The 20,654-nt window shown below is 42.9% G+C and overlaps 1 protein-coding gene across 7 annotated transcripts in view; it reads left to right on the forward strand.

Moving 5' to 3' along the window:
• The window catches only part of MCPH1 (microcephalin 1), a 233,323-nt gene that overhangs the window by 78,293 nt on the left and 134,376 nt on the right, over nucleotides 1–20,654 (forward strand). For 5 of the 7 annotated variants that reach the window (XM_042848790.2, XM_042848794.2, XM_042848792.2 and 2 more), the window contains one exon: nucleotides 19,166–19,243. The exons of 1 other annotated variant lie outside the window; for it this stretch is intronic. In XM_042848790.2, coding sequence (XP_042704724.2) covers nucleotides 19,166–19,243 — 78 coding nt within the window. Of the gene's footprint in view, nucleotides 1–19,165; nucleotides 19,244–19,915; nucleotides 19,990–20,654 lie in introns of all 7 variants that reach the window. One more of the 7 variants, XM_042848793.2, reaches the window with a different exon arrangement.

Genomic DNA, 20,654 nt, shown 5'->3' on the forward strand with positions numbered 1-20,654 from the left:
GTCCTTTCTTCTGTTCTTTGGCTCCCATCATGTTTTGATCATGTCAGACAACACTAACACTGTAGTCTGTGTCAACAAACAAGGGGGAACGAGATCTGCCACTCTGTGCAGAGGCAGTCAATCTCTGGAACTGGTTTATCAGCCATCAGATCATCCTCTCCGCAGCTATCTTCTGTGGGGACACAATGTAATCATGGTCTCGCTCAGCACACACTTTGCAATAGACCATGAGTGGGAACTTCATGTTACAGTGCTACACGACAGCTTCATGTGATTGGGAACCCCAATTAGGGACCTATTTGCCTCTCAGGCGAACAGCAAGTGGCCACATACTGTTCCAGGGAGCCCTCGCCTACACTCTCCGGGTGATGCTTTTCTCTTCTGGGCAGACCAACTCAGCTATGTCTTTCCCCCACTACCACTCCTGCCTCAAGTGCTGCACAAGATCTGATAAGACAGGTCATTCTGTTCACCCCTTCTGGCCCAGATAATTCTGGTTCTCCAATCTCCTATGCATATACTTCTGCCCACTGATTTCCATCCTGAGCTTACTCAGTCTTCTGACACAGTATAATGGCAGGATCAAGCATCCCAATCCACATAAACTCCACCTCAAGGTGTGATATATGGATGGACATCTGCTCTAGAACAGATATGCTCCTCAGCTGTGCAAGACATTCTCTCTGACTCATAGACTCATAGACTTTAAGGTCAGAAGGGACCATTATGATCATCTAGTCTGACCTCCCGCATGATGCAGGCCACAAAAGCTGACCCACCCACTTTCCCTTAACTCAGCTGTTGAAGTCCCCAGATCATGATTTAAAGACTTCAAGTCGCAGGGAATCCGCCAGCTAGTGACCCCTGCCCCATGCTGCGGAGGAAGGCAAAAAACCTCCAGGGCCTCTGCCAATCTACCCTGGAGGAAAATTCCTTCCCGACCCCAAATATGGCGATCAGTAGAACCCCGAGCATGCAGGCAAGATTCTCCAGCCAGACCCTCATTGACCATTGATACTATTTACCAGCGATGACACGTTATTGACTAATTGACTAAAGTCACGTTATCCCATCAAACCATTCCCTCCATAAACTTATCTAGCTTAATCTTAAAGCCAGAGAGGTCCTTCGCCCCACTATTTCCCTCGGAAGGCTGTTCCAAAATTTCACCCCTCTGATGGTTAGAAACCTTCGTCTAATTTCAAGCCTAAACTTCCCCATGGCCAGTTTATATCCATTCGTTCTCGTGTCCACATTAGTACTGAGCTGAAATAATTCCTCTCCCTTCCTGGTATTTAATCCCTCTGATATATTTAAAGAGAGCAATCGTATCCCCCCATAGCCTTCTTTTGGTTAGGGTAAACAAACCGAGCTCCTCGAGTCTCCTTTCATACGACAGGTTTTCCATTCCTCGGATCATCCTAGTGGCCCTTCTCTGTACCCGTTCCAGTTTGAGTTCATCCTTTTTAAACATGGGAGACCAGAACTGCACACAGTACTCCAAATGAGGTCTCACCAGTGCCTTGTATAACAGAAGAAGCACCTCCTTATCCCTACTAGATATACCTCGCCTAATGCATCCCAAGACCGCATTAGCTTTTTTCACGGCCACGTCACGTTGCCGACTCATAGTCATCCTGCGGTCAACCAGGACTCCGAGGTCCTTCTCCTCCTCTGTTACTTCCAACCGATGCGTCCCCAGCTTATAACTAAAATTCTTGTTAGTCATCCCTAAATGCATCACCTTACACTTTTCACTATTAAATTTCATCCTATTACTATTACTCCAATTTACGAGGTCATCCAAGTCTGCCTGCAGAATATCCTGATCCGTCTCCGAATTGGCAATACCTCCCAACTTTGTGTCATCCGCAAACTTTATCAGCCCACTCCTACATTTGGTTCCGAGGTCAGTAATAAATAGATTAAATAAAATGGGACCCAAAACCGAACCTTGAGGAACTCCACTGGTGACCTCCCTCCAACCTGACAGTTCACCTTTCAGTATGACCCGCTGCAGTCTCCCCTTTAACCAGTTCTTTATCCACCTCTGGATTTTCATATCAATCCCCATCTTTTCCAATTTAACCAATAATTCCTTGTGCGGTACCATATCAAACGCTTTACTGAAATCGAGGTATATTAGATCCACCGCATTTCCTTTATCTAAAAAGTCTGTTACTTTCTCAAAGGAGGAGATCAGGTTGGTTTGGCATGATCTGCCTTTCGTAAAACCATGTTGTAATTTGTCCCAATTGCCATTGACCTCAAGGTCCTTAACTACTTTCTCCTTCAAATTTTTTCCAAGACCTTGCATACTACAGATGTTAAACTAACAGGCCTGTAGTTACCTGGGTCACTTTTTTTCCCTTTCTTGAAAATAGGAACCACATTAGCTATTTTCCAGTCCAACGGTACCACCCCCGAGTTTACAGATTCATTAAAAATTATCGCTAACGGGCTTGCAATTTCTCGTGCCAGTTCCTTCAATATTCTTGGATGAAGATCATCCGGTCTGCCCGATTTAGTCCCGTTAAGCTGTTCAAGTTTGGCTTCTACCTCGGATATGGTAATGTCAATCCCCCCTCCTTTATTCCCCTCTGTCACGCTGCCACTATTCCTAAGCCCTTCATTAGCCTCATTAAAGGCCGATGCAAAATATTCGCTTAGATATTGTGCCATGCCTAGATTATCCTTAATCTCCACTCCATCTACAGTCTTCAGCGGTCCCACTTCTTCTTTCTTTGTTTTCTTCCTATTTATATGGCTATAAAACCTCTTACTATTGGTTTTAATTCCCCTTGCAAGGTCCAACTTTACACGGCTTTTGGCCTTTCTCACTCCATCTCTACATGCTCTGACCTCGATAAGGTAGGTTTCCTTGCTGATCCTCCCCTCTTCCACTCTTTGTACGCTTTCTGTTTTTTCTTAATCACCCCTTTGAGACGCTCGCTCATCCAGCTCGGTCTAAATCTCCTGCCTACTAACCGTTTTCCCTTTCTTGGGATACAGGCCTCCGACAGCTCCTGCAACTTCAACTTGAAATAATCCCAGGCGCCATCTGCCTTTAGATCCATAAATATATTAGCCCAATCCACTTCCCTAACCAGTCCCCTTAATTTATTAAAATTAGCCTTTTTGAAATTGTAAACCCTAGTCTCCGATTTAATTCTGTTAATCCTTCCATTTAGTTTAAACCGAATTAGCTCATGATCACTCGAGCCAAGGTTGTCCCCTACAACCATTTCCTCAATGAGGTCCTCACTACTCACCAAAACCAAATCTAAAAACCTCGTTGGTTCAGCTACTATTTGATGAAGGAATTCATCAGCTAGCACGTCTAGGAACATCTGAGCCCTATTATTGTTACTAGCATTTGTTCCCCAATCTATATCCGGGAAGTTAAAGTCTCCCATGATTACACAGTTCCTATTAGTATTTGCTTCCCTAAAAACATTAAATAGTTCTCTGTCCGTATCCAGGCTAGATCCTGGCGGTCTATAGCACACCCCAAGCACTATCCCAGGGGAGGCTCTAGTAGTTCTTTTACCCAGTTTGAGTATTGCCCAGACAGATTCAGTCTTACCCATTCCATCAGTTATTATTTCTTTACAGTTTACCTCATTATTGACATACAATGCTACTCCCCCACCTTTACCTTTGTTCCGGTCATTCCTAAACACCACATACCATTCCATACCTGTACTCCAGTCATGACTACCGTTCCACCATGTTTCGGTTATTCCTACGATATCTGGTTTCATTTCTTGGACCAGGAGCTCCAATTCCTCCATTTTGTTACCTAGGCTTCTCGCATTGGTGTATAAACATCTTAATGTATGCCGTTTAGCCTCTCTCCCACTAGTTATGCAATTTGGTATGGACCCCGTACTGTCCATCCCCCCCCCCCCTTCTTATGTCCAATCCCTGCCCCCTAGCTATATCTGTTCTTATCTCATCACCCTCCTTTTCAATGTTGGAATCTGGCGTGGAGATTAACTGGACATCTCCCAACCGTCTCCCCCAAATTCCTAGTTTAAAGCTCTTTTGATGAGATGAGCCAGCCTCCCTCCCAGAAGTCTATTTCCTTCCCTACTCAGGTGAAGTCCATCCTGTGAGAACAGTTGTCTGTCACCGAAAGCCTCCCAGTGGCCATACATCCCAAAGCCCTCCTTATAGCACCACTCCCTTAGCCAACTATTTATCCTCACAATCCTGTCAGCCCTTTGCTGCCCTTCTCTAGGAACAGGCAGAATCCCACTGAAGATGATCTGAGCCTCGATTTCCTTGAGCGTCTTCCCTAGTCTGGCATAATCTCCCTTGATTCTCTCTAATGAGAACCTAGCCATGTCATTCATTCCTACGTGAAGGATGATCAAGGGGTTCTTACCTGCTCCTTTTAGGATCCTTTTCAACCGCAGGTCCACATCCCGTATCTTAGCCCCTGGTAGACAGCACACCCTTCTGTTCTCTGGGTCTGCCCTGGTCACAGGCCTGTCTATCCTCCTCAGTAAGGAGTCCCCAATCACGTAAACCTGCCTTTGCCTGGTGACAGTGCGATCTACTAATCTATCCCCTGTTCTCTCTAGTCGCAACCCTTGTCCGTTCCTATTTTCCCTTATACTCCCCCTTGTGCCATTCTGTATCCTCCCGGGCCCAGATTTGGTGCTGTCTCCATCAACTCCTCCCCTCTCTCTATTGGACTAGCTGCTCTTCTCTTCTTACTCACCCTCCCACCTTCAGTTACCACCTGCTGCCCCCCCCCCTCGTTATCCAAACACCCAAACCTGTTCCTGAGTTCTATTTCCCCTTCACTAACTCTCCTTTTCCTTGGCCTGCTTCTCACGGTCACATGCTTCCACTGCCCTTGTTCTCCCCCTGACATTCCCCCCTCACAGACCTTAGCCCCTGCTTCCACCTGTATGCCTGAGCATTCCCCTTCAGCCCCTCCTTGCCTTTCCTCCATCAGCTGCTCGAACCCCCTTCTAAACTCTACCAGGGTATCTACCTGCATCTCCAACCCTCGGATCTTTTCTTCCAGCAGCTCTATTAGGCGGCACTTCATACAGACATACCTCTGTTCAGGCACCCCCGCTAGCACCATGTACATACCGTAGGAAGGGTTCCACTAGACAGTGTTACTGGGCTAAGTGGAAACTTTTTTTTATCTTGGACATAACACAAGGGGATTTAACCAGAAGCAGCAGCAATTCCCCTCATTCTGGACTATATTCTATCCTTCCAGTCATTGGGCCTCACCTTCAGCACTTTGAGAGTCCACCTGGTAGTGATCTGTGCTTTCCATACTTCTGTGGAAGATCACTCTCCCTTTATATATATAACTTCTAGATTTTGGAAAGGCTTCCTCCTGCACTTTCCCACCCCGCCAAACAATCACACCTTAATGGGACCTGAATCTGGTACACTGGGTATTAACAAAGCTCCCATTTGAACCACTGGCATCTTGTTCCATGCTCCTCCTTTTGATGAAAGTTGCCTTCCTTGTTGCTTTCACCTCAGTGAGAAGAGTCAGTGAACTCAGAGCTATGATGGCAGACCTGCCATTTACAGTATTCCACAAGGATAGGCTCTACATCCAACATTTTTACCAAAGATAGTTTCCCAGTTTCACATTAAGCAATCCATTCACCCACCTGTTTTTTTCCCAAAACTGCACACATCTGCAGAAGAATGTCGATTCCATTCCCTCAACATCCGACAAGCTGTGGCCTTCTACCTGCAGAGGACAAAACTATTCAGGAAATCCCTTAGACTGTTCCTTGCAGTAGAAAATAGGCCATCTCCACCCAGAGAATCTCCAAATGGATTTCTGGCTGTATTAAACTCTGCTACCAGCTGTCAAGTCTACCTCACACCTATAGAGGTATGGGCTCACTGCACTAGAGTTCAAGCTATGACCATTGCATCCTTTAGGACATATGTGGAGCATATCTCATAGACATATGTTGAGCATCCACATGGAGTTCTGTACGTACTGTCTCCACACACTATACCTTGGAGCAGGACTCTATGATGGATGCCTCCTTGGCATGGCAGTTCTCCGCAAGACCCTTCTAGCCTCATCCTCTCGCCCTCCTCTGACTTAGGTACTGCATGTCATGAAGTTAGTGGAATAACTCAGGAAGTCATAACTCAGTGGAATACAATAGGGACCATCACTAGAAGAAGAGTAGGTTGCTTACCTGTAACTGGAGGGTCTTCGAGATGCATGGTCCCTATCTGTATTCCGCTTCTCACTCTGTCCCCTCTGCTTTGGATCTGTCAGATTCTTGGTGGAAAAGGAACTGGAGATGTAGTTGGTCCACTCTGACCTTTAACGCCTTGGATGGAAGCACAAGGCTGGTCAGGGCATATGCGCAGACCAACGGATGCTGCTTTCTAATTTTTCGACTCTGTGTGCATGGTGCGCATGCATAAACACTCAGCAGAATAACCATAGGGGCCACACGTCTCAAAGGACCTCCATTTACAGGTAAGTAACTTCAATGACATCCCCCAGGGTACAAGATAGACTTTTTGAACAGCGGTGTCCCCTTAATTTTCCGGATCGGGATGTCTCTTACCAGTGCTAGTGAAAAGCAGCCTCTCCAGGGTCTGCTCACACTGCCATGTCAAGGCACACCCAGGAAAGTTACATGAATGCTTTCCCAACCACTCATGAACTAATGCAGGGCAACACCCGCATATCCCTCAGTCCCAGCCTTGCACCCCAGAAATGTGCATCTTACATTGCTCAAGGCCTCCTGGATCAGAGTAAGCTCATTAATTAGTTTGTCATTTCATCAATGGAAATGATCATGCCACAGCCTTTGTTTACTTTCGAGAGTCCCCCAGATACTTCAGTCAAAACACACTGGTTTAGATAAAATATTAAAACAAGTTTATTAACTAGAGAAAGAGATTTTAAGTGATTATAAGTGATAAAAGCATAAAAGTCAGAATTGGTTACAAAAGAAATAAAATATAGAACCGCAATCTAATTCCTAAATTTACCGAGCTAACCAAGACTTGAAGCAAGCAACTTTCTCACTCCATCTCCAGTTCCTTCTCCATCCATCAGATGCTGCAGGTAGTTCACAGTTCATTGTTCTTAGTTCACAGGCTGGATCTCCTTACAGCCTGGGAGGGCTACTCCAGTTCAAAGGTTTTCTTTGTTTTCTAAATGATCTTGCTCTGTGAGTGGGCGGAGGGTCGGGGGGGTAGAAGCCATTGTCTCTTATTTTATACTTCCTTGTTGAGGAACACACCAGTCCCCCTGTCCCCGCTGGGGTGTAGAAAAAGTAATCTCTTGTGTATGTGACATTCAAAGGTCTCTCAGGTGAATTGTAAATTTCTGTCTCATACATTCTGTATACGTGACATTTGCGATGACATGCAAAGCCTTTGTTATTTCTGAGGAGGTGGACTGTGGGCGTTCTCCAGACTCACAACTTGTTTCAGTAACAAACCTATAGCAAAACTGGATAACTGTATATGATGATGGTACATACATGTTAACAGGACAACAGTGTTCAATAGATCATGAGTTTTCAATGATACCTCACAGGGCATGCTTTGTACAAAATATATCATAACCATACAAAGTGGTGAACATGGAGTACAGGGTGCCACAATCTCCTCTTTAGAAACATAGAAGTTGCCATACTTGATCAGACCCATAGTCCATCTAGTCCAATATCCTGTCAGGCAGTAGCCAATACCATTTTTGAAGAATCAACATATCAGATGTGAGATCTGTTATGGCAACTTTCAGTGTAGTGTGAGTGTTTTATAGTTTATAGTATGGTTAACATCTTGGATTTTTTTTTTTGAAGGATCCCAGAAATTTTATAAATTTAAATCTATATAAAACTATACACAGAAATAACTTCATGCACCAATAAAATTCAACTTGTTCTGGGATGAATTGTGGGAGTACTTTAACAGTGCATAGAAATGATAACAGAAAGAAATAGACCCCATTTACTTGAAATGTCAGGAAGACTATGTAGGCATTTGCCAGAATGAGAATTGGGTTGGGACAGAGGATTTACCTTCTAAATTCAAATGGCCTTTTTTTGTACATATATATTTTTCCATTCAGCTTTTATTCTTTTTATTGCTATGTAAACTGCCGACAGCTTTAATTAATTGAATTAAATAATGCATGAACTATACTGTCATCCTTGTGGATGGGTGCCCATTTGGTCCACATTCAAGCCTTGCTAAATGGGAGGTACTGGAGAGATATTGTGGAACTTGAATGTTCTGAAAAGAGAAAGAGATGATTGAATTGTGGCAAGAGTGCATTAATTTATGAATAAATTATGCAAACAGCTTGTCAGCCATTCAGTATTAGAGTGGGGAGATTCATGACCCAGGAAGAGGTAATAGGATGGAGTACGGTGGTCCTTCCTTTCAACAGAATGTGTATCTGTGCTTCAGAATTCTCAGACACCCACAATACAAAGGCTAATATTAAAAATTGAAGGGCTTGAGGATAGTACCCTGGTCGGAATTTCATTATTCTCTCTCTAACATGTAGATGGGATGGGCTTCTTCTCCAAGACATTGTTCCTGAACACTATTAGTGAAGTTTCTCAACCATATGTCTTATTATCCTTAGGCTTAAAGGTAAACTGTTTTCAAGAACTGATTATAATTTGTCCAGTGTTTTCTGATTTTTTTCTAAAGTCCTATGAAACTGATGTAATCCAGAAAATACAAAATTTTCAAGAATCTGTAAAATGAGTTAGTTTCTAGAGATGTGGCGGTCATAGTATGCTGCTCATTTATTTACTGTATTAGGAGTAGACTATTTCTGTGACAGGTAGAAACACGGACTGTCTCTACAGGGAAAACGTCACTGAGCAATGTTAAAATACAATATTTTTTTAACCCCTTATCTAATCATTTTGTAATGGCCCTATTGGGAACAGAAAGCTGAAGCAACTGCTGAAAGTGTCACAGCTGCTCAGAAAGTCTACCTCTGAAACTCTGAATGGCCAAGATCCTTGACTATAAATGATGCTGTTTGGGTTCTATTTTATGCAGATAGCCATTATGCTGTATCATTATTAGCCTTTTTTTTAATGCTACAGTAAATACAATTTCCAAAGGATGATAGGGGAGGGAATTAATGAAATGGGGAGCCCTTCCTCTTTGCATATACACCTACTTGTATACACCTCTACCCCTATATAACATGACCTGATATAACATGAATTCAGATATAACGTGGTAAAGCAGCGCTCTGGGGGGTGGGGCTGCACGCTCCAGCGGGTCAGCGTGTCTGGCTCCGACACACTGCTCTGAACAGCGTGTTAAGGGTGCCAGGCCAGGGCTGAGGGGTGGATAAGGGGCAGAGGGTCTCAGGGGCAGGCAGGGGACAGAGAGTGGGGGGGGGGGGTTGGATGGTTTGGAGGTTCTGGGGGCGGGGTGGTCAGGGGACAGAGAACAGGTTATTGGATAGGGCGTGGGAGTCTTGGGGGTTATTAGGGACGGGGGGGTCTCTGGAGGGGGCAGTCAGGGGACAAGGAGCAGGGGGGCTTAGATAGGGGGTGGGGTCTTGGGAGGGGTGGTTAGGGACAAGTGATCTTTGGAGCGGGGGTTCTGAGGGGTCAGTCAGGGGGCGGGAAGTAGGTGGGGGTTGGATAGGGGATGGGGCTAGGCTGTTTGGGGAGGCACAGCCTTCCCTACCCGGCCGTCCATACAAGTTTGAACCCTGATGTGGCCCTCAGGCCAAAAAATTTGCCCACCCCTGCATTAGGCGTTCTCATCTCTCCCGCCTATTTTAATCTAGTTTTTAAATTGTGTGCAGTATAAACTAAGCTTAAGTTGTCTCATTAGTTGTATTTTGGAAACATTGTAACTCTGTGCTGACATTTTCTAAACAATTTAAAAAAATTGTTAGCATTAATACAGTATTAAAATACCATTGACGTGATGGCAAGTAGTTCACAGCCACGGAAACGAAAGGCATGGACAGCCAAAGAAAAATTGGAAGCTTTGGACAGACTGAAATCAGGAATGAGCCAAGCGAAGGTCTCAAAAGAACTAGGAGTGGGGGAATCAATATTAAGAGGGTGGATCAAAGATGAGGAAAAATTACGATCAATGCTAGTTGAACTGGATGAAAGTGAAGGCCTGGAAAGGAAGCGCCTAAAAACTGCCAAGGATAACCAACTAGCTAGAGCAGTATTTATGTGGTTTACCCAAGAACACTCCGACAACACAGCAATTTCCGGTGACATTATAAAGAAACGAGCAGAGAAGTTGAAGAAGGATCTTGATTTTAGACGCTCAGGTGAGAACACTTCTGCACATCAAGGTAACTAATTTAAAGCTAGCAGTAGATGGCTTAATCATTTTTTAAAACGTCATGGCATTCGGCAAGTCGCAATTTCAGGAGTGATGCGCTCCACAGATATAAGAGCTTGTGACGAATACCCGCTAAAGTTACAAGAGATCATCATCGAGGGTGGCTATGCTCTGGAGCAAATCTATAATGCTGATGAAACCGGCTTATGTTACCATATGCTGCCGGATAGAACGCTTTCTTCTAGGACCAAAGAACAAAAGGTTTTAAGGTGATAAGAGAGAGTGACAATACTTTTCTGCATGAATAAAACCGATTCACATAAATTTAAACCTCTGTGCATAGGCAAATCCAGGTCACCTAGGGCTTTCCACCATAAGAACATGGATTCGCTTTCTTTCATTTATCGCCATTCAAAAAATGCTTGGATGACATTGGATATTTTCGAGGAATGGTTTAAGAAATATTTTGTACCAGCTGTCCGGAGCCACCTACGCAGACAAAACCTGGAGCCAAAGGCATTGCTCCTACTTGACAACTGTCCCGCCCACCCCGCAGTTGAGACCTTAACCAGCAAAGACAGGAAGATAAAGATGAGCCACCTTCCTAAAAACACGACGTCCAAAATACAGCACCTCCATCAAGGCATTATAGCCACATTTAAAATGAACTATCGTAAAGCCTTAGTAAAGAAAATAACGGCTGTCATCAATTAATTAATTTTCTGGATGTATTTAACTTAAGCGAGACAGCCCTGCTAGGAATCACTCCATGAATGATAGAGAAATGTTGGCATCGCGGTCTCAAAAGTATTTTTGTCACTGAAAGCGACGACAGCCAAGATGTGGAAGAAGACGAAGATGAGAACAACTTTGAAGGTTTTATGGTTTTACGGAAAAAGAGTCCATGGAGACAGAACAAGTCTACAGGGAACTTATGGTTCAAAGTGGGATAGCTGATGTTCAAGAGTGGATGGAGGTGGATGCTATGTGTCCAACCTATGAACGACTTACCGATATGGATATTCATAATGTTGCCCCTCAACCACCTGGTGCCTCGGAAAATGTGTCTAACCCTGAGGATAGCGATGAAGAATCCTTGGCGCCACCGCCCAAAGCTGCTGATGCGGTTGTAGGGTTAGAGATTGGTCTTAAGTGGCTAGAAAGCCAGGATGTGGGTAGACTGCAATTACTGCAGTTAAAATCCATAATTGACCTGGCAAAGAAGGCTCGCAGTAGCATAAAGCAACAAAGTATAACAAGTTTTTTTTTTTTAAATGTTCTTAAATAAGAAAGCATCTTGTACCCCCCAAAATTTACCATTTTATCAATGTCTCTAAAACTTAATTACTTTACCTTTTTTAGCTTCATTTTAACCTTTTCTATAAGTAAAAACTTCCATCTCCAAAATGTTTTTATACTATTTAATAGTTAACAGTTCATATTACTTAGCCAACTACTGTATGTTATACATAGATTATTAAGTGACAAAGTGGCCCATGCTCCTGTTTGCTAAAATACCAAAATCCTTTTTTACAACAATTTGTAAGGATGTGTAACTAAAAGCATTTTCTGATATTTTATGTGAATTTTGCATTTTCCTAAGCATTACACGCAGACCAAACAATTGATGTATGATGAAACCTAGCCCACATGGTTGCATTTAGCAGTGCTTAGTACCTGTGTTGTTAATACACTGTATCTTTTAAGGAAGTTTATAAAATAATTGTTGTCATTAAAGAAAGGAGATACAATTTAACCATTGTAGAACAGATTTATTTACTGCGTACACTGTGTTAGTTCTAACAAAAATGATTTGCTGACTATTAAAAATGGAAATCTTTGAGGCCAAAGCAAGTTCGATATAACGCGGTTTCACCTATAATGCAGTAAGATTTTTTTGGCTCCCGAGGACCGCGTTATATCGAGGTAGAAGTGTGATATGGATTATGTATGATAGTTTTAAATTACAAGATCATATTATTTTCCCCCTACATGACCTCAATCTCATTTTACTCTGTAAGTTGAATGGTGAATGAAACAGTTTTGTATAGGAAGGAGCCTAATCTTATTTGTATAGTAAATGAAGTAACAGTCCTCAGGATACCTGCCTCATACAATACAAGAGTCAGATGGTGTGTGAAGCATGAAGCTTGCATTTGACAATGCGGATAAAAATATGTTGAGCAGCTGCTTCGTGCACTGAGCACTATCCATTTTGCACACTGAATGAGTTAGGGGGTCCTGCAGAGAAAAGTAGTATGTGGTTGTGCCACTTAAGACTGCATCATAATGCACCAGCATCTGGAAGAGAGTTAAGGTTGCATGGAAAATCTTAATTTTATGACTCTGTGTGTTTCACTTTGCACTTTGGTCTTCTAATTGTTTTTTTTAATATGAGGTGATATACAATTTCTGATCTTTCTAAACTCAAGATACAGACAGTGCATTGACACATTTGCCCCCCAAAATAGGATTTCAATGTTTTTAGGGTATGTATAAATTAAGAGAATGAGATACATTGTCATTACATACAGTGCAGGTTGGTTAAACCCTATTAATATAATTAGTTGCATATGACATTGGCATAAATTTCAAGATGATATATCATAGAATATCAGGGTTGGAAGGGACCTCAGGAGGTCATCTAGTCCAACCCCCTGTTCAAAGCAGGACCAATCCCCAGAGAGATTTTTACCCCAGTTCCCTAGATGGCCCCCTCAAGGATTGAACTCTCAACCCTGGGTTTAGCAGGCCATATAGAGACAGATAGATATAGAATTTTTATTTTGGAGAAGTATATTGTTCTTAGGACGGTTTCCTAATACTACCTAATGGAGAACTGAATTGATTAGTTAACACTTAAAGGGCTAGAGAAATATTTACTATGATAATAATAGGGACCCCACCAAAGCGCTCAGAAGGGTGTTCATTAGAATAAAAATAAATATAATAAAAACTTAAAAATACAAAACTTCTTAAAATATTAACACAAAAATGAAAAGTGTCATTGTTCAATGGGGAAGATTGAAAAGGAAGGTAATATATTACAGGGTCAGTTGTCATTCTAGATTCACACTTTGTAAGAAGCACTTTAAAAACTTACTGCCAAGTGAGGAGGTATGAAATCAGATAGTTTCAAGGTGGGGAGGACATGTGCGAGTTCAATATTGTAGTGTCAACCCAACATGGTGTGCTCTTGACTTGAAGCACAGCAATGGGATTCTTAAAACAGTGGTAGCCTGTGGGCACGGAAACCCACTACATGGCCCCATCAGTGTTATTGTCAGATAATATCCCACATTACGCATCAAGTTCAGTCTCTTAATGATCCTTTATCAGTTACTTGTCTTGTGTCATAACTGGTATTCATTTAAATCATTAATGCCGACTTGCAATTCTCTCTCAGGGCTAGGTCCACAGATCCTCACTGTGGGTTGTCTCCTGTCTGTAACTGTAGGGGGCAGAATCAAAGCTGATTGGACAGCTGACAAGGGACAAGCCCCCACCTTCTAGAGACCCCCTGAGTTTTGTTCTGTCTCTACTATCAGGCAGTGAAATCCAGCACCAACTGAGAGAGAATGGTGGGGAAAAAAGGCAGTTTGTCTCCAGCCAGAATTATGACATCTCGCACCCCCCCACCCTCTACGACTGCTCAGGTAACGGGTTAGGAGGTTGGCTGAGAATGGTCCAAACAGGAGACCAAAGCTGTGTTCCTCCTGCTCTTTAACTTTGCCAGAGAATGCAGAAGGAGAGGCTAGTGCATTGTGCACTCCAGCCGCTTGGTCAGAAAGGTTTCACTTTGGCCACCGTAGCTAGATTTAGGAGACTGATTCCCCAGGCATCTTGACAACCAGGCCACAAATGACTCAAAGGATGGTGGAAAAATTAAGAGAGCCCTTCAGCTGCAGGAGATGGTTGCATGAAAAGGCAACAGCCCTGCATGGGGAAACCGTAAGTGAGACTGGCTGAATCCATCACAGGCAGAGCAAGGAGCAGTCGGTGAGATGATTTTGTGTGTGCATCTTCCTGCAGTGCAGGTCTCATTACTCCCCACCCCTTCCTTCCCTTGTCAAGCAATTCAATCTCTTTCCCCATGGGAAGTCAGGAATTCTGCACAAAGGGGAGAAGGGACTCCCCCCATCAAGAAGAAATTACCTGTTGGGCTAGGGAGCCCCTGGATTTAGCACAAAAAGCTCCTTTACCTCAGATATCACCATCTTGTGAGCCCTAGGCAGCAGCTACAGTGTCCCATCACAGGCATTCTATCCTCTTTCTAAAGGACAAAGATAAAGAGGTACCTATTAGCAGAAGAGGTTTGCAGGACTCTTCGTCTGACCCAGGTTCCCAATCCCCACCTCCCTTAAGGAGTAAAAATTTTTAAAAGAGCGAACAAGGTTCAAGAAATTACCTCAGAAACTTAGAAAACTGGGCAGTCCTCCATTTGACAGCAGTTCCTCTGACTTATCCCCAGAGGATGCCAGAGCTAAAGGCTCTTCACATAGGGTTTTCAGACTCAGAAAGAAAAATCATAATAAAAGGAGTAGAATTTATTGTCTGGTGATTCATCATCATCATTTAAATTCATTTTCATCCTTATCTTCGTGGGTATCAACAAAGAACAAAAAGAAGGTTGGGAAATCTGTTAAATTTAAATCAAAGGGAAGAAAAAAGAAGTCAAGAAGAAAGTCAGGACATTCTTCACAGGAGGAAGGTGAACTCTCAATCTCAGAATCACAGGATGAAGAGAATCAATAGGATCTTTTTCCAGCTGAATGATTTGAGAAAGGTTGATTAGATACTTAAGTATTCTATCGGATGAGCCTACTAGAAAAAATTCTAAGGAGGAAGAATGGAGGATTCGTACAGAAATTACAAAAAAAAAAAAAAAAAAGTATATTCCAACAGGTTAAGCTGAACCATATATTCCCCCTTCATGTCTTTTTGGAAAGAGTAATTAAAGCTGAATGGGAAACCTTGGCACAAGTCTATGACATTGTCCAGGTGTGAGAGAAAATTCTACAACATGCACCATAGCGAAGCAGATTTTGTGTCTTTTCCCAAAGTGGATGAGGCAGTTTCATCATTTAGTCAAAGAGACTGCTGGAAGGGGACTTTTTCCTTAAAGAATCCAATGCCTGCAGAGTGGAAATATAACTGCAGCATACATTTTGAGTCTGTATCTTCCTCTCTGAGAGCTTCTGGTGTGACAACATGTTAAGCAAGAGCAGTACTGGCCTGGACTGATAATTTGTAGCCAGATTGCCAAAAGGCTAAGCAATCGTGGTTAGGTTCATAGTTAAAGAAAGTCTCAATGGCTTCAGTATTCATAGGTGATGCAACCAGAGATGGTTTGAGGTTTTCAGCACAAAGTATGGTCTCCAATGTGGTGACCAGACAGCATCTCTGTTTACATGACTGGAAGGGTTATATAGAGGCCAAAATCACATTAGTAGTTTGTTTGTTTTTTAAATATTCAGGAGCTTGGTTATTTGTGGAGCCATTAGACAAAGGTTCCTCAGATAAATCAAAGACCTTACAGAACCTTCCTAACTCCAAATCCCGGTCTAAAGGTTTTTACAGGTCTAAATATCCTTTTCCTAAGTATAGAAGCCAACACTACAGCAAAAGCAAATGTAACGAGTCTAATCCCGGAAAGGAGAGAGACCAGTCTTCCCACAATGCAAATTCCAACACTAGGAACATTCTCATACTATGGACAGGAGAGTACTGACAAGCAACACCTATGGGGGAGACTATTAAAGTTCAAGGACCCAATGGCCTCTCTCCACATCAGACAGATGGGTCCTGGATGTGGTTTAACAATGGCACATCATAGAATTTTCAAAGATTGTGAATTGTCGTTTTCCCTTTCACTAGTATAATCAAATCTGCAAAAGAGGTAAAATATGCTAAAGGCCATAGTTCATCTTTTGTGAATCAGTGCAGTATCGTTCCTGAGATGGAGACGTTCTCTGGTCACTACCGAATCTCTTTTTCTGGTACCCAGGAGGTCTGAGGCGGACAGAGCTGTGTTGGATTTAAAACACCAGAACAAGTTCATAAGGATCATGTTCATGAAGTTCATATCAGTGCCGATCTGCCAGGGGATTACTTTGTTAATCAATTTGAAGAAAGCCTATATTCACCAGGCACACAGGAGATTTCTGCAGTTTGCTCATGGTACTGATCATTTTGCAGTGCAAAATGCTGTATTTTAGACTGTCGTCTGCACCTTTGAGCATTCTCAAAAGTTCTCATTGTTCTGGTGGCTTTTTCTCAGGCAGAAGGGGATACAGGTATACCCTTTCCTATTCTAGACAGACCCCTGTCCAAGGAGGTGGTCTGCTTGAGTGACTCAGTAAATGATCCAAACATTGGCAGCAAACCATTGATAACTACTCTGAGTATGGTCCGTGAGGCTGAGGAAAGGTCTCTTCCAGTCCTATGTTTCTATGAATCTATATTCAGCATCATGTAACCAAAGTGTCTCATGTTCTGGAATTTTTACAAGATGGTTTTGATATCAGGTTGCAGCTCTTGTAAGGTAAAAGTTCTTCTTTGAGTGCTTACTCATGTTGATTTCAATTAGGTGTGTGTGTGTGCTGTGTGCACAGTAACCAGAAGGTTTTTCCTCTAGCAATACCCGTTGGGTTTTCTCAGGTGCCCTCTGGAGTTGCACCTCCATGGCATCATATATAGGGTCCCGCCACCACCTCAGTTCCTTCTTACTGCCTGTGATGGTTAGCCAGAACGCTCATTTGCTCTTGCTTCAGCAAGCCTTCTCCCTAGTAATCTTCAGACTGTCTTTCTGTAACTAGTTTAATCAGTTAGTTAGTAGTTGTAGCTAGTCATTATATAGTTGGATTCCTGTTGGGAATTGTTCTGGGGGTACCCTCTGCTTCCCTACCCCCTCTTCCCCAGTGCCGGGGCATGCCTCGGTCCCAGGGTTTAAACCCCGTGCAGCTTGTAACAAGCCTATGACCAGGAGCAACCCTCACATTTCCTGCTTGAAGTGCCTGGAGGAATCGCATCAGAAGGACCATTGCAAAATCTGTAGGGGATTTTGCCCCAGGACTCAAAAAGTGGGATGGAAGGACTTTTTTTTTTTTTTTTTAAATATAGGGTTGGAAGGGACCTCAGGAGGACATCTAGTCCAATCCCCTGCTCAAAGCAGGACCAATCCCCAGACAGATTTTTGCCCCAGATCCCTAAATGGCCCCCTCAAGGATTGAGCTCACAACCCTGGGTTTAGCAGGCCAATGCTCAAACCACTGAGCTATCCCTCCCCTCACTGGAGCAGTGAGACTCACATTGGGCCAAGTAAGCGCGGCACCACCTCGCCTGGCACTGCTGACTCCTGCGCCAACAAGGGGTCAGTCGAGTCCAGCTCCTCAGGACTCCCCTCCTCGGGAGAGTCGCAGAGAGGCTTTGGAGCTGCCCTTCACACTGGAGACCTTAGAGGCAGCGAGAGAGCTCATCGCCTTCACCACCTTCCCCTCCCAGGTGAGAGAGCCTAGATCGCCATCTTGGAATTTAAACGTTGTACTCAGTGCCATAATTCAGGTGTCCTTTTTACTTGACTATCAAAACGACTTTTCTGACTGCTATCACTTCTTCAGCAAGAAAGTTGTTAGAGTTGGGAGCATTATCCATCCTGCTGCATCTTTTACAAAGATAAGGTGGCTTTGAGAATGGATCCCACCTTTATTCCAAAAGTGAATTTGATTTTTCATCAAGCACAAGGGATCTCATTGCCTGCTTTTTGTCCACATCCTTCTCACCTAAAGAAGAAGCTATGGCATTTGTTGAATGTAAGATGAGCCTTAAAGCTTTATGTGAAAAGGACTGAGCATAAGAAAAACAGACTTACTGGTCTTATTTCATCCAAGAAAAAGAGGTGCTAAGGCATCTAAATCATCAATCTGAGTAGATACACTGATGCATTGCTGAGGCATGTAGAGCAAAAGGATTCAATTCTCCACTGGGCATCGGAGTTCACTCAGTACAAGTGGTGGTGGCATTGTGGGTGGAGAAAGGACAGGCCGGTTACAATGTAATCTGTAAAACTGCAGCTTGGTCATCCCTGCATATATTTACCTTGTTTTACAAAATAGATATTCAGTTTTCAGGTGATGCAGCCTTTGTCATGTGGTTTCTGCACACTGATGATTCCTTTTGGTAAGGGAATCCTTTCTTTCATTGTCATTATTTTGTTCCCTCCCTAGGAATTTTGTCACTGCTGAGAAAATCCCATGCAGAGGATCTGTGGACCTAGCCCTGAGAGAGAGAATGGGAGAAATTTTGGTTATTTACCGGAAAATTTTCCCTTTTCGAAGGAATAGGCCCACAGATCTGTTTCTCCCTGAAAAAGAGAGATCTGTTTAAAGTTCTCTGCAGTAGTTAAATTTTTCTTTGAGTATTATTTTGGCAAGGTGCTGATGCAGGATGAGAGATTCATTTTTTTTGTTTCATAATCCAGAGAGGCTAGCTTTGGAAGCATCTCAAAACTGAGAGGGTCTCCAGAAGATAGGGGCTAGTCTCTTATCAGCCATACAATCAGCTTTTATTCTAAACCTACAGACAGGTGATTATCCACACTGAGGATATGTGGACCTATTCCTTTTGAAGAAAGGAAAGACTTCAAGTAAGCAACCACAAATTCTTATTTTTAAACCTCTTATTAATCCGCAGGAAAACATTTGATTTGGGTTTTTAAAAAAAAGTGTAACCAACTATTCTAACTTCAGTGTTAATTTTAGTTGTTTTCAAAGTGGCTGCTGTTTTATTGCCTCTTAAAAAGTACTATAGAATTTTAAGTGTCTACTTATTACTTAACTTATTTTAGGTACTGTGGTCTTTGGAATGTGGACATTGGATTTCAGAGGAACCATATGAACTGTCAGCCAATTTCCCTGCAGCTCCTGTAAGTTAAATGTTTGTGAATTTAGATTAATTTCTCTGTTAAATGAATAGTTACAGAACTAGGGGTAATAATGGTGACTGGCTATCGTGAATAAGTGTCTTTATTAGAAAAAATATAGTTACACGTATTCTCTCTCTTGCTCACTCATGCTCTCTCTCCCCACTCTTGTCCAACCCTCTTCCTGAACAGTATGCAAAACCTGTGGTATATAATATGTAAACATTTAGAAAGAGATTCACTTGTTGAATAACTTCTGAGTAAATAAGGGCAGGTCTACACTTAAAAAGCTACAGTGGTGCAGCTTTAGTGAAGACACTACTTTGCTGACTGGAGAGCTTCTCCCATCAGCGTAGTTAATCTACCTCTGGGAGAGGCAGTAGCTATGTCGACGGGAGAAACTCTCCCGTCGACATAGCACTATCTACAGTGGCGGTTAGGTTACTATAACTGCCTCGCTCAGGAGTGAGGATTTTTCACACCCTTGAGCAATGTTATACTGTTATACCAATGTAAGTCTGTAGTGTACACCTGGCCTAAGTTTCATGTTTAAATATGCACGTTCTTGAGTTTTGTAGTATCATGTCTTATTTCTTGCTGTGCTCGTGTCTCAGTTGGAGACTATCATAAGGTGGGAAAAGGCAACAGGCCACAGCTTTAACACTTCTGTTCCAGATGCTGCGTGCATTACTGTTTTTTCCACTGAATGGATTTCAGGAACTTAAAGTCGCTATGGGCTTCACAACCCAGTAAGTGAGTAATACAGAGCACTTCTTCTTAAATGCTAGCTTCCCAGCAATGACTTGAGCATTTGTGCAAAAAGTTTTATTACCTGTATATACTGGGCTATCTCCAGGTACACCCCCACTTCATATTGTCTGAAGTTATTAAGCAGTAAATTCGTTTTGGGCTTTGATACAAGCAGGATTGTACCAACCTGATGGTTGATCACATCACAAAAGGCTTTACAATTTGTCTTACCTGTGTAAGACGTATTTTCTTCAGCTACTTGTTTCATATAGTGTTTCACACGTTTTGATGAGAGAACATTTAACTGGTGATTGAACTTTGCTTTCCTAACTACAATTTTGTTGTATTTTTTGAATTTGGGATTTTTAAATTCCTTTTACATTCATAATCATTTTATCTGAATATTTCCAAGATAAAGGTTTCTCTTTGGTTTTTAATAACATGCTATTATAGTGTAGAGCAGAGGTGGGCAAACTATGAGCCGCTTTAAGCCATCCCGCGTGCTCTTGTTGGGGAGTTGGGTCTGGGGCTTGCCCCGCTCCAGCCGGGGCGCAGCCTTGGGTGCCGTTCCACGCGGCTCCTGGAAGCCGCGGCATGGCTCCACTCTGGCTTCGAAGTGCTCCAATGGGAGCTGCAGGGGCGGTGCTTGCCGATGGGACAGTGT

The sequence above is a fragment of the Chrysemys picta genome, chromosome 3, assembly GCF_011386835.1.
Source record: "Chrysemys picta bellii isolate R12L10 chromosome 3, ASM1138683v2, whole genome shotgun sequence".
Taxonomy (NCBI): domain Eukaryota; kingdom Metazoa; phylum Chordata; order Testudines; family Emydidae; genus Chrysemys; species Chrysemys picta.